A 15,108-nucleotide genomic window follows, 5' to 3' on the forward strand; every position below is an offset into this window, starting at 1 on the left:
GAGTCTGAAGTAATCATTATTTCAAGGTTTTTAAGTAAGGTTTTACCATCATTCTGTCAATTTAACTTTTACTGTAGCATATGCTATAGGCTGTTTTCAGATCGATTCTGCTCAAAAGTTGAGTGAGCGCCATATTTTGAAATGTCTTTCGCTCACTTCATTCGTGAAAGACATATGTCTTTCGCCCTCTATCTGATAAAATAAGCAGTTCTACCAACCTTAATTTGCATGGATAAATTCCTTTTATTCCAAAGCATCCATTTGTTTAATGATAGATAACTTTCAACTGGTTACATTTATGTATTTCATCACTAAAGATATTTCAACTGCGAGATGTCTTTCAAGATGGCGGCATTCTGATAGATTTGCCAGAGATGCTGGCTGTAACGGCTCATTTCATTGGTCGACATTTTTAGACCGCGTTTTTTCATTGGTGTTAGACTTTTCTTGCCAGACTTTTTCTCTATAAATATAAGTGTGTCACTGGAAAAACCTTAACCTTCACGCCTACGTAAAAGTATATATTGAAACTAGACTACTCTTTGTAAACTGCTACGCGACTAGTAAAACTTAGTCGTGACTTATTGTATGCCTGATAACTTAATACACCTATTTTAATGAGATGTACAGTTAATTATCATGGTTCAAAAGTAGCTTAAGTGGTAATGAACATCTGATTATAGATATTTTGAGCTGTTTACATCAAAATTACCAATTTGTGATGTATTGCTAAAGACTACTGAATCAGTTATTAAGTTAGTAAAAACTTCCAGCAATCTATATTGCTCATTACAACCATGAACTTAAAACTGTGTTGACTTTAATTTCTTCCGCCTGCCATTACTGACTTAGCACCTACGGGTGTTACAAGTGGTGTCATACCAGTGGGATCACCTTATAGGAACCCACACGGCTAATGAAGAATTATCGCGTACTACTTACAAAAGAGTGACATAACATTTAGAATGTAAACAAAAGTATCAAAGTACTTGAAGTACAAAGTAAACAATTAAAAAAAAAAATAATAAAAGAAGAAAAACAGTATCACAGTATGAGCTTATCACAGGGCCTATAAATAACAATAGCAATAAATATATAACAGAAATAAGATCAATAAATAGATAGATATATAAATTATCAATCAAAAAATAGTATTGTTACTAGAAGTAAGCATTAAAACAATTATAGAAAACAAATTTAGAAAAATCTAAAAGAAGAACAAACACAACTGATTATCTTTCATTTATTTGCTGATAAGTATGGCTGATTCAGACAGTGAAGTAAATTTCAATATAAACAATCAAAATGAGGAAGAAGCAGGTGGTACTGCTCAGTCTCTGGAACCACAAGAACAACCTCCATCTCCAGCTTCAGTGATGAATGCAGAGGAAAGTGACACAGATGATGATGTGCCACATCTTTATGAACCTCAAGCACAACCTCGACAAAGACCCGCTATGAGAGAACAACCAGCGGTGCCTCAGAACAGAAATCACTCAAACAGATCAATATCAGGTATTTGGATCTTCCAGTAAATCAACCAGGTCACTATGAGGGCCAACAGCCAAAGAATGGTCATTTAACAATCAAACCTCAGTGCTTCAGTGGTGAGGAAGACTGGGAAGTTTACTTGCGTCATTTTGAAGTATGTGCTGAACTTGGCCAGTGGACAGATCGTGAGCGAGCATTAGCACTTCTAGCCAGCCTGGGGGGTGAAGCTCAGAACTTTTCTATGACAATTCATAGTGCGGAGAGGGAGAGGTACTCAGACATAGTGTATCACCTTAGCCAAAGGTTTGGTAAAGCCAGACAGCAACCAATGTGGATGACAAGGTTCGAAGCCCGACTTAAAGGTCCCAATGAAACCTTTGCTAAGCTTGGAGATGATCTGCGTCGTTTAGCTCAGCGCGCTTACCCATCCATGACCCATGATGCCCAAGAAATGATTGCGCTTAACCAACTGTACAAGTCTGTTCCAGCTGAAATAAAATTTAAATGTCTTACAGAACAATGTCGCAGTGTTGAACAAGCAGTAGGTATCATAGAAATGTATGAAGGCGTCTTCTTCCCAACAGGTAACATGTCACAATATGCCACAGCTAGAATGGTGAGAAATGTAAATGGTACCGGGAGTGGTCAAAACTCTGAGGAGGCTGCAAACATTCCATCAGCATCAATGATGACACAGACTCTCCAACAACTCCAGGACTGTGTTAAGAAGCTTTCAGAAGCACAAGATGAGCTCAGAAGCAGACGAGGTAATCGTACTCTAAAGCAATGCTTTCAATGTCAGTCTCCAGACCATCTCATTAAAAACTGCCCTTACAACAGACATGGGTTCCGTCAGGCAAATCAAAACCAACAAAGACGATGGCTAGTGAGACCTCCTCAACAGAACCAAGTGCCACAACCCAACTCTCAGAACCAAGGTCAAGCAACTGTGCCACAGAAGAGCCAGGAAAACACCAGGCCGTCGACCCAGTAGGCCCACAGTCGATGGCGAGCAATGGGCCTGAAACTCCTGAAAATGAAATAAAAACAAGTTATGTCGGTAAAACATTTAAAAACACTGAAAAATGGGACAATGGATTTTATACAGGTGTTACATTTCAATGTTAATGTAGATATGCTTATAGACAGTGGTTCTTCCACAACCCTGTTGGCTAATAGAATATTTGAACAAATTGAAGCAGGAGTTAGGCCAATTTTGCAGAAAGGAACTATTCGTATGAAAGATGTTACTGGTTCTGAAATAATGTCTATGGTACAGCAAATATTCAATTCAAATGGGAGAAAACTGAGTATACACACACAGTAACTGTTTGTGACATAGCACCTGATGGAATTCTTGGTCAAGACTTTATGTTACAATATGTTAAAGGGGTTGATTATGTAGAATATTCATTACAAACTAAACAAGGGGACAAAATTCCATGTTGGTTAGGGGGGAAAGACTCTATGGTTTGTAGAGTACTTGTGAAAGAGAAAACTACAATTCCAGGGAACTCTAGTGCATGGGTAACTGTGACAATTCCCAGCAAAGAACATCTTGATCAAATGGCTTTAATTGAACCTGTTAAGCAAAATAAGGCAATTCAGCTTCTGCCAGGCATTGTAAATACCAGTGATAATAGCTCAGTTAAACTAAATGTTGTAATGGTGAAGAAGACCCAGTTGATATTTTTCCTCAAACTGTGCTTGGTAAATGCCAGTCTTTTAACATGTCTGTTACAAAACAGGAACACTGTGCACAGGTAACTTCTGAAATTAAAACTGAAGCATTAAGTAATAATTTTGACAATGAATCAGAATTACCGGACTTCTTATGTGACTTGTATAACCGCAGATCCAAAGGCCTCCTTGAATCTGAAAAGAAATCCTTAAAAACATTACTGTTTAAGTATCAGGACATATTCGCTAAGTCATCTAATGATTTAGGGTTAACAGACAGAATTGAACACAAAATTGAGGTTATACCGGTACTGAACCTATTAAACAACAAATGAGAAGGTTACCACTATCAAAACGTGAAACTGAAAGAACTGAAATTCAGAAAATGCTGGACAAAGGCGTCATTGAGCCCTCAATGAGTCCCTGGTGCAGCAATCTGGTAATAGTGACTAAGAAAGATAAAACTGCTCGAATATGTGTGGACTATCGCCAGGTCAATGAAACCCTTAAGAAAGACTCTTACCCACTACCAAGAATGGATGAATGCCTAGATGCCCTTAGTGGAAATTCCTACTATAGTAGTATGGACTTATTCTCGGGCTACTGGCAAATAGGTATACGTCCTGAAGATCGTGAGAAAACTGCATTTGCATCCAGTATGGGTTTGTTTCAGTTTGTTCGTATGCCTTTCGGTATGGCTATTGGACCGGCAACATTTTGCCGACTAATGGGCGATGTAATGCGTGGTCTCCAATGGTCAAAATGCGTAGTGTATATGGACGATATAATTGTTCCTAGTAAGACAGTCGCCGAAAACATTGAACGCTTAGAACTGGTCTTTAAGAGATTAAAAGATGCAAAACTGAAGCTTAAACCATCAAAATGTGTATTTCTGCAAACATGTGTAAATTTTCTCGGTCATCAGGTATCTGAAAAAGGTATAAGTACAGATTCTGACAAAGTCAAGGACATTGTTAATTGGCCAATACCTAGGTCAGCCAAACAAGTTCGCTCTTTTTGCGGGTTGTTTGCGTACTATAAACGTTTCATAGAAAATCACAGTGAAATTGCAAACCCCTATATAAACTCTGTGAAAAGAATAGGAAATTCATCTGGACAGACGAATGCCAAACAGCCTTTGAAAATTTGAAACAAAAGTTGACCAGCGCCCCAGTCCTTACATTTCCAGTAATTGGCGAACCATATATATTAGACACGGACAGTTCTCATCATTCTGTAGGGGCCGTGTTGTCACAGATACAAGAAGGATCTGAACGTGTGATTGCCTACATGAGTAAAACAATGTCTAAACACGAGCTTCAATACTGTATTACCAGGAAAGAACTGTTGGCTGTTGTCAAGGCTCTGAAACACTTTCATCCTTACTTAGTTGGACACCATGTAACACTTCGCACTGATAATGCCGCTGTGAGTTGGCTCCGCAACCTGAAAAACCCAACCGGACAAATTTCTAGATGGTTGGAACAAGTATCAAGTTATGATCTTACAGTGGTACACCGGCCGGGTAGATTACACCAAAACTCAGACGCATTATCCAGAATTCCATGTAAAGCATGTTCAAGACAGGAAAAGTATGAACTTGAACTCCAACAAAACCCTGATGAGCAAGAACATGATATATCAAAACCTGTTCCCCTTACCAGTAGAGAATCTACTGATAAACTACAAGGTAATATTTGCGCAATCAGTAGAAGTAAACAGCAGGCAGCTGAAATTGACATGAAGCCACACCCTTTACTTCTGGATGGCTGGGAACCAAGTACTGTACGCAAGAATCAATTAGAAGATCATGATATTGGACATCTGTATGTTGCTCTTGAAGGTGGTGAACGTCCGGACTGGAACAGTATTGCTAAACACTCAACAGTCGCAAAAACTCTGTGGCGTCAATGGGACCGGCTACAAATGAAAAATAATATGCTCTACAGACAATGGTTTGACCAAACAGGGGATTTAGTACTCCAGCTGATTGTTCCTACCAAACTGCGTTCAGATGTCCTGTACAATTACCATAATATTCCTTCAGCTGGTCACTTAGGTGCGGAGAAAATGTTAGCAAGAATCCAGCAACAGTTCTATTGGCCAGCAATGAAAGACTGTGTACAAGATTACTGCAAGCAATGTGACATTTGCCAGGTTAGAAAGAAGGCACAACCGGCCCACGCACCACTTGGTCAGGATCCGGTATATGCAGCTATGGAAAAGTTTCCATAGATTTAACTGGTCCACTCCCAACAACAACAAATGGCAATAGATACATTCTAGTGATAACTGATGTGTTCACAAAATGGACTGAAGCAGTAGCTTTACCTAATATGGAACATCCACCGTAGCAGAGGCTTTCATAAGTAACTTTGTAGCTCGATTTGGTGTACCTCTTGTTGTCCTCACTGATCAAGGTTCAAATTTCGAGTCAGAACTATTTAAGGAAATGTGCCAGTTATTAGGTATAACCAAAGTCCGAACCTCTGTCATGAGACCGCAAGCAAATTCAGTCGTAGAGCGCTTTAACCGTACCATTAAGACCATGCTATCATCGTTCTGCACAAAGCAACAAAATCTATGGGATCAGTATCTTCCGCAGTTGTTAATGGCATATCGTGCATCACCACATGCCAGCACAGGAATATCACCAAACAGAATGGTTTTTGGTCATGAGGTCATGTTACCAATGGCAGCAATGATTGGTCATCCTGAGTCAACCAACAACCTTACTGGTGGTCCCTACATCACTGATCTGAAAAAGAAAATAAAAGTAGCTCATGATATTGCTAGAGAAAACCTCCAGACATCTGCAAATTATCGTAAGCGCTATTATGACGTAAAATCAAAAGCTAGAGTTCTTGAACCAGGACAAGCTGTATGGCTCTATGATACTAGGACTAAACCAGGTGTTTGCTCAAAATTAGTACCAAAATGGAAGGGACCATTCCTTGTTCAGAAACGTATCGATGATTTGACATATCTAGTTAAACAAAAGAAAACTTCCAATGCTAAGGTATACCACATTGACCGGCTACTGAAGTACCATGGAAATGCACTTCCAAAGTGGTTTAAATCTGCTAAATTGTAGACAAGAATGGTACAATGAACTGAAAAGTAAAAACAGACAAATGTATTAAACTGTTACATGTTATACAAAAGTTTAAGTTTTGTTCTTTATGTTAGAGTAAAAAAAAAAAAAAAAGAAAAAAGGGAAAAATAAATAGAAAGTAAGACTGAACAATTAAATAGTATTACATAAAACCATAGAACAGACAAAGAAAGACAATAAAAAGTTAAAAATTCTAATATCACATAATACTGGTATCACAGACAAAAAATGCTTACTTCTAGTGACAAAACAACATACATATATAAATATATAGCTATTTCATATGTACATGACCACTGGTGAAAAAGGTCATGGTCGCGGCAATTTAAAAGTTTAGCAGAAGAGGGTATGCACAATAATGACTTGGAATGTAGAAGTAAAAAAAATAACGAACTTTGTAGTGTTAACAGAGTAAGGCGGCGCCGCCCGATTGATTTCGTTAAGGGCAGGAGTAGCTACCCATGTCACTTAGCGAGGCGTTTGGTCAAAAAGGAAACTGGAGCGCGTATAAAACTTAGCCTAGTTGCAGATTAGCGTTCTTGAAATCTGGAATCCGATTGACTATGTAAAGCGCGAAAATGGAACAGTATATTTAAATTTCAAAGACAAATTCCAAGTCAGTATTGAGAAATCAGTGCTAATTAAAACCATTTTGTGATGGGCTAACCTCTCACTCATTTTGCCGGATACAGATGAAAATGATCAATTTAGACGTGCATAAGTAAATGATGTCCTTAATAAGTACTCATTCCCCCCCCAAAAAAAAAAAAATGTAAAAGACAAAGTTAGGAATTGTTTTTTTTGTTGTTTTTTTTATTCTTTTCTGACAGTAACTGTTATGAAAAACAAAACAAAACAAACAAACAAAAAAAGCCTGTAACAGAATCTAAGTGCAAGACAGTATTAAGTTATTAGGCATACAGAGGCTCTTGTGTGAAGAAAGAGCTCTTCTTAAATTTTAATTATCTTCCAGGATGGCTATGCAGTGTTGGCTCTGTCCAGGCATTTTTGCCTCTAGAAAGGACCTGAAAAACCATGTAGGGGGAGCAGTTCACCAACGCTTAAAAGTCATCTGCCCATGGTGCATAGAAGTTGAGAAAGTCAGTAACAGAATGGGAGACTTGAAGAAACATGTAATTCAAAAACATCAAGGGCTGGTGAACACTGTGTCAAACACCTTCTTTTCAGAAGCTTCAGGTTTTTTATCTCTCCTTATATCCGACGATTACAGCAAAATCATAAAACCAGCTGCTGAAAATTCCCAAGATGCCGTAGCAATAAAAAATACAGTAAGACTCTGGCACACAATGGTTAAGAGCCCTAGTAAGGACTTGAACAAATGGGAGGCTGGATGGGTGCAAGGAAGCAGTACACCCCTACAAACGGAGGGTTTCTTAAGTCCAAATCCAGGCAGCATAGCACCGACAGGAGTAATTACGCATACAGCCCTAGCAGGCCTGAAGTCAGCATCAAGATTGGGGTGTTGACCAAAGGGTAGACTGTTTTAAATTACCTGTGGTCTACAGAAATACAAACTATACTGTGACACTATCTAGATCCATCCCAAATAATGTTATACAGAAGCTGGAAAGGTATGCTAGTGACATAAGTCATAATGAAAGTGGCCAAGAGCTCACTGGTTCCGAGTTCGGAGACATCTCAAATGAAGTAAGTGAGTCACTTGGATTCTCAGACTGCTACGTCGATAACATCATAAGGCATGTTAAGGCAGTATCTCTGCCTTTTCCTTTTCCCACCTATCAGCACCAGTCACCGTCTTTGCCATCTGCAGCAGCAGCTCCAGCATATGAACAGTCTAAGCCAAGTGATGAAAAGACCAACTTACAAGATGAAGCAATAATTATCTTGAAAACAGGTGCCATGCCACTTCTTCCCCTGCTAGGCGAGAATGGGACCTGTGAGAACATAGTCACCTTCAAGGGATAACAGTACATTGCGTTGCATTGCCACACTGCTGATAACATTGGATGAAAGGCAACCACAAATTCAAAACATGCCGGAAAATTGGCTTGGCGATGGGCTGCGACGCTTTCCTTTATCCCGTGGGAAATATTAGAAATCTGTAACTATATTCCAGTGATGGAGGTTTAGACAGTTTTACCGATGTGGAAGACCACTGAAGCTAAAATTTTAATTGATACAATTAAACAGTTTTAATCTCCATCGGTTACCTAACAATTTCCAGACATTGACTTCGGGATATCAGTTTCGAAAAGGTAACACATCAAATCGATGAGTAAATGACAACAAATTTAATCATTTAAAGTTTTTAAACATACCTAAAGTTTCATTAGGGCGCGAACCATTTATCAGTAACATTTTTTTTCTGATAAGTACAATTAAGTATAAACAACCTTCAGTTGTTATTTATATCTATGTGTGTTTTTATTATACAATAAGACCTGAAATTCTATATTATAAACTTTTAACGCCTCAAGAAAGCTAGATCCTAATATTGAAAGAACTGATAGGCATTCCGATAGACATATGACAGAACTGATAGACATTCCGATAGACAATTGATAGAACTGAAAGACTTAGTCAATCTTCTTGAAATCAAGTTCCATTTGAAAAACAGTTTAGTTCAATAGTCACATTATCATTATGTAACAATTTAGTCACTTTTAGTTTGATGTTAGACTGATATATGCATGATTTCTTCAGATTTTCTCAAGAATATTTTGAGATTTAACGCGGAATCTTTCACTTCCGGTTGTCTGTAATGCTAAGTTTTCCAGCAATCTTTACAGTATTCTACAGTGAGTCTGAAGTAATCATTATTTCAAGGTTTTTAAGTAAGGTTTTACCATCATTCTGTCAATTTAACTTTTACTGTAGCATATGCTATAGGCTGTTTTCAGATCGATTCTGCTCAAAAGTTGAGTGAGCGCCATATTTTGAAATGTCTTTCGCTCACTTCATTCGTGAAAGACATATGTCTTTCGCCCTCTATCTGATAAAATAAGCAGTTCTACCAACCTTAATTTGCATGGATAAATTCCTTTTATTCCAAAGCATCCATTTGTTTAATGATAGATAACTTTCAACTGGTTACATTTATGTATTTCATCACTAAAGATATTTCAACTGCGAGATGTCTTTCAAGATGGCGGCATTCTGATAGATTTGCCAGAGATGCTGGCTGTAACGGCTCATTTCATTGGTCGACATTTTTAGACCGCGTTTTTTCATTGGTGTTAGACTTTTCTTGCCAGACTTTTTTTCTATAAATATAAGTGTGTCACTGGAAAAACCTTAACCTTCACGCCTACGTAAAAAGTATATATTGAAACTAGACTACTCTTTGTAAACTGCTACGCGACTAGTAAAACTTAGTCGTGACTTATTGTATGCCTGATAACTTAATACACCTATTTTAATGAGATGTACAGTTAATTATCATGGTTCAAAAGTAGCTTAAGTGGTAATGAACATCTGATTATAGATATTTTGAGCTGTTTACATCAAAATTACCAATTTGTGATGTATTGCTAAAGACTACTGAATCAGTTATTAAGTTAGTAAAAACTTCCAGCAATCTATATTGCTCATTACAACCATGAACTTAAAACTGTGTTGACTTTAATTTCTTCCGCCTGCCATTACTGACTTAGCACCTACGGGTGTTACAGTATACAATATACCCGTAGTAAGGTTTCTCTAGCTGACGATGTACACAAAAAATCACAAGCTCTCTAGAAAGAATACCACTGTGAAAGAATAAATGAATTTCGTATATAGAGGTAATTGTCCACATTCTTTACATCTTAGAAATTAATCTCATGTAAACGCATATAACTACCCTAACAGTGAGATTTTTGCTTTTCATAGGAGTCTTTAACATGGGTTTCACCGTATTTGTTCTAATACTGCAACAATAAAATGTTTTCAAAACAGGAAAAGGGACAAAATTATGTGTATATCAGTGAATATTAAGTCGTGTTCTATGTGGTAAACAAAAATACAAAAAGGAGAGAATTCAAACATTCTATCAACCTCCGGCGGGACTCGAACCCGCAATCCCCGGCTTAGGAGGCCGATGCCTTATCCATTAGGCCACGGAGGCACTTATTTCAAATTAAATAATTTCCGCACTTTCAAGATTTCAAAAAATGTACCTTTTTGTCAATCATTTATCGTCTCCTTGTAGGTATACTGATATAATAGGAATGACAACATGTTATTGAATACCTTAACCAAATTCCAGTAGAGTGATGATCTACAATGACGCAGAGTGACTACACATTGTCGCATTTAAGGATATGTTGACATTACCGAAAGCAAAGTTAATGAAAAAAAAAAACGGAACTGACTGACTGTCAGTCTTTTTACAATTGCATTCTACTAAGAAGCGATTATAACAAAAGAGAATAGTGATTGGGATGCAGTGAAAATCGAAAACAAAATGTTGGAATTAAGAAAATAAATTCCTATGCCTCGAAAGACAGTGGCATTTCAAACATCTTCCCAGCCTCCGGTGGGACACGAACCCGCAATCCAGAAGGACACGAAGGCACTTATTTTAAATCAGTGCGTTTCCGCACTTTTAATATTTCAAAAATCAATTTCAATTAACAAGAAATTAACAAGAATGAGTGTGTGTGCCGTTTTGTCGACCGTCTATTGTCTCTTGACAGATAGTATTATGTAATGGAAATGACAACATGTTATTGCATACCTTGACCATATTCCAGTAGTGAAATAATCTATCAATTACACAGCCTACACTGAGCCTAGAGACATGTAGACATAACCGAATACAAAAATAATGAAAAAGGAAACTGTCAATTTTTGAACGTGAACATTCACTTGTGTTTGTTTTGGGTTTTCTTCTCCGTTATATATGATTTATCAATGATAAAATGAGTAAAAAGTGTTTCCGCTGAGGACTGAATACATTACCTTATGCGTGTCAAGCGGCTGTGATTAAGCCTCTATTGGTTCCAATAGTAAGGTTTCTCTAGCTGACAATTTACACAAAAGAATCACAACCTCTCTAGAACGAATGACAATGTGAAAGATAACAGGAATTTCTTGTACAGAGGAAATCGTTCCACAATCTTTTCAACTAAGAAATTAACATCATGCGAAAGAATATATCTGCCTTAACAGTGAGATCTTTGCTTTTCATAGGAGTCTTTTACAGGGGTTTTATCGTATTTGTTCTTGAACTGTAACAAACAATAAACTTTTTTAAAAGAGGAAAAAGAACAAAACCACGTGCATATCAGTGAACACGAAGTCGCTTTCGATGTGGATTAATCTTGTAAAGCGGATGTGAAAACCACTACACTACGGAAACCTTTGACAATTATATATCAAACTATGTTATGATATTATACTATCTCCGATATCTTTGAATAAAGTCTATAAACGACAGTCACAAATTACAAAAACAAATTATACCTGCATTGGTCCCAGTTTATAATAAACAGTATACAATACGAGTATACCCGTATAAAGGGTTCTATAGCTGACAATACAGCACAACCTCGCTAGAAGAAATACTAGTGGGAAAGATAAAAGGAATTTCTTGGTCACAGGTAACTGTTCCACGTTCTTTTCAACTAAGAAAATTATCTCATGTGAAAGCAGGGAGATGTTTGCTTTTCATAGGAGTCTTTAACATATTTGTTTTTTAACTCCAACAATAAAATCGTTTTCAATACAGACAAGGCAGTCTGAATGACAGCTAAATCCCCCGCCACTGCTATGGATAGTGAAAGGGTAAAACCTTTGATTTTAGCTGTGACCTTGACCTTGAACTGACATGGCTGACTCATGAATTCTGCACAACGTCTTGATGAGGTGATCATTTGACCAAAGTTTCATGAAAATCCTTCAAGGGGTTTAGGAGATACAGAGCAGAAACCTTTGACCTTCAGTTGTGACCTTGACCTTGAGTAAACATAGCTGACTCATGAGTTCTTGATGAGGTGATCATTTGACCCAAGTTTGATGAAAATCCTTCAAGGGGTTAAGGAGATACAGAGTGGACAACAAATGGAAGGCTCAAACCTTCGACCCTTAGTTGTGACCTTGACCTTGAGCTGGCATTGTTGACTCATAATTTCTGCACATCGTTCTGATGAGGTAATCATTTGACCCAAGTTTTATAAAATTCCTTCAAGGGGTTTAGGAGATATAGAGCGGACACGAAATGGAAGGCTCAAACCTTTGACCTTTAGTTGTGACCTTGACCTTGAGCCGACATGGCTGACTCATAAGTTCTGCACATCGCCTTGATGAGGTGATCGTTTGACCCAAGTTTGATGATAATCTTTTAAGGGGTTTAGGAGATATAGAGCGGACACAAAATGGAAGGCTCAAACCTTTGACCCTAAGTTGTGACCTTGACCTTGAGCCGGCATGACTGACTCATGAGTTCTGCACATCGTCTTGATGAGGTGATCATTTGACCAAAGTTTTATAAAATTCCTTCAAGGGGTTTAAGAGATATAGAGCGGACACAAAATGGAAGGCTCAAACCTTTGACCTTGAGTTGTGACCTTGACCTTGAGCCAGCATGGCTGACTCATGGGTTCTGCACATCGTCTTGATGAGGTGATCATTTGACCCATGTTTTATAAAATTCCTTCAAGGGGTTTAGGAGATATAGAGCGGACACAAAATGGCAGGCTCAAACCTTTGACCTTGAGTTGTGACCTTGACCCTGAACCGACAAGGCTGACTCATGGGTTCTGCACATCGTCTTGATGAGTTGATCATTTGACCCAAGTTTCATGAAAATCCTTCAAGGGGTTTAGGAGATATGGACCGGGCACGATTTTGTTACGGACGGAAGGACAGAAAGATGGAAGGACGGATGGAAGGACGGAAGGACGGACGGACGGAAGGACGGACGCAGACCATTCCTATAATCCCTCCGCCACGGCGGGGGATTAAAAAAATGGACAAAGCCAAGTGCATCAGTAAACTTGAAGTTGCTATCTTTGTGATAAAGGAAGATACAAAACGAAATAAAATTCATATATTCTACCAACCTCCGGCGGGACTCGAACCAGCAATCCCCGGCTTAGGAGGCCGATGCCTTATCCATTAGGCCACGGAGGCGCTTACGTCAAATTATTGCCTTTACGCTCTTTCAAGATTTTAAAAATCAATTCCACTTACCATTGATAAGATTAACGTATTTATTGATAAAGTGTAACATATACGTAAGTTTTTGAAAATATTTTTTTTCTTTGATGGTTAATTTGTGCCAGAACTTGATATAAAACCCACATATGTAGGCCAGTCGATGTAGACGAACTTACTCTTGTGATGTGCATTAGCTCGTCTTTGACACAAACATCTAAACGTTGATTCACAAGGTGTTTGATCTAAACTTCTATTAGATAAGACGTGACATCTGTCCACTAAGTCTACCTTTTGAATCCACACGGTCAAGTTTGTAAGGCAAATGGCATTAACAAACTCTACTGTTACTATTGGTTGAATATCTTCAGCCACATGCGCACAGTTACCCAACCGACTGCAGTGCGAAAAGCATTCCAGAAATGACATCACACTTTTACTGACGTAATATTCCATATCGTCTATTGTTGTATTGTGTAACCAAACGTCTGTCCGAAATGTGCAATTCGACAATTCAACTGGAATGGTGAAAAATAATAGAATGTACGATATATTTGCAGCGTATATGCTATCAGAAAGAAATTATACTATTGTGAAAATATTCCAGTAAAGCTACAAAATGCAAATGCGTTGACACAATAGTCATTATATAAGCTCGTATTTTGAATAGAACTTACTGAAACCGACTTTTGAAAACGATCTTTAAATAAAAATATTCGATAAATGCTATTGTTGCCTACCTATGTTTATTTTCGCAAAGAGTATGAATAAAAATGCACGGATCATCCTGGTATAAAAACTAAAAATGTAATATGTTTTGTTTCAAACACAATCATTCGTGTGGGTTACTTTGATGGCAAAGCGTTACATTATAATACACTCGCGGAAGTCACACTGTAAATCATGACGTCCGAAATATTGTTTACGTATTCCAGATTCTTCGCGGGCAGTTTTACGGAAATGCTTGTTTTCCTACAGTCAGCATATTTTAATTATAAACTTTGTCGAGATTAAATTTGTTGACATTCGGAACGAAACACTAATATTACCATTAGATTATATATGTACAATGGCTTCACGTGTAAACATGGTTATTAAACATAAACTGAGTAGAATCTTTTCATTTTCATAGTGTGCTATGTATAGGTTAATACATGGGAGAGCGGTGCCTTTGAGTGATAATGGCCCTGGCAAGGTGATAATAGCCCGAGGGCTTCAGCCCGATGTATTTACCTGTTTATTACATGTTTACCTATAATATAGTAAGAAATGTTTTTTGTGTCATTTTTATGGGAACTTGCATCTTCTGGCACAATAAATTTCAGCTTTTCAGTTTCTATATTATTTGTATAAGAGTCTATTTACTGTATAAAATCAAATACCTGGATAGTTGTACTTTCTTGCTTATTGCATAATTTAGGGATAAAAATACGTTATTTCACGAAGAATACACGATGTTACGCTCAAGATGATAAAATGAAACGGAAATATTCGCTGTTTTACCTCCATGAAACGCCATGACGTCATTTCTGTTTACGGACGTTAAGTTCCCGCGCTAACGCCAGGGCCATTATCGATAATGGCCCCGGGGCTTATTATGATAATGTGATAATGCATGACACAATGCGATAATGGGAGAATTTTCAGCACAAATGTGTTACTATTTATAGGTACTCATGTAATAAGAATTGATATTTCATGAG

General features: G+C 37.7%; 1 protein-coding gene and 2 non-coding genes across 3 annotated transcripts; 1 reads left to right on the top strand and 2 right to left on the bottom strand.

Moving 5' to 3' along the window:
* Nucleotides 1–5,623: 5,623 nt before the first annotated feature.
* On the top strand, nt 5,624–6,265 carry LOC128559220 (uncharacterized). The gene has a single exon (XM_053550436.1). It carries the CDS (start codon nt 5,624–5,626, stop codon nt 6,263–6,265), a length of 642 nt encoding a protein of 213 aa, XP_053406411.1.
* Nucleotides 6,266–10,300: 4,035 nt separating this feature from the next.
* Nucleotides 10,301–10,373, bottom strand: Trnar-ccu (transfer RNA arginine (anticodon CCU)). Its single transcript has one exon. It is a non-coding gene; the product is annotated as a tRNA-Arg (tRNA).
* Nucleotides 10,374–13,308: 2,935 nt separating this feature from the next.
* Nucleotides 13,309–13,381, bottom strand: Trnar-ccu (transfer RNA arginine (anticodon CCU)). Its single transcript has one exon. It is a non-coding gene; the product is annotated as a tRNA-Arg (tRNA).
* Between the last annotated feature and the right edge of the window lie 1,727 nt (nt 13,382–15,108).

The sequence above is a fragment of the Mercenaria mercenaria genome, chromosome 9 (assembly GCF_021730395.1).
Source record: "Mercenaria mercenaria strain notata chromosome 9, MADL_Memer_1, whole genome shotgun sequence".
Taxonomy (NCBI): domain Eukaryota; kingdom Metazoa; phylum Mollusca; class Bivalvia; order Venerida; family Veneridae; genus Mercenaria; species Mercenaria mercenaria.

What these genes read in the sequence shown, in the direction of transcription:
- LOC128559220 (XM_053550436.1), top strand. Translation starts at nt 5,624, where the DNA reads ATGTGCCAGTTATTAGGTATAACCAAAGTCCGAACCTCTGTCATGAGA.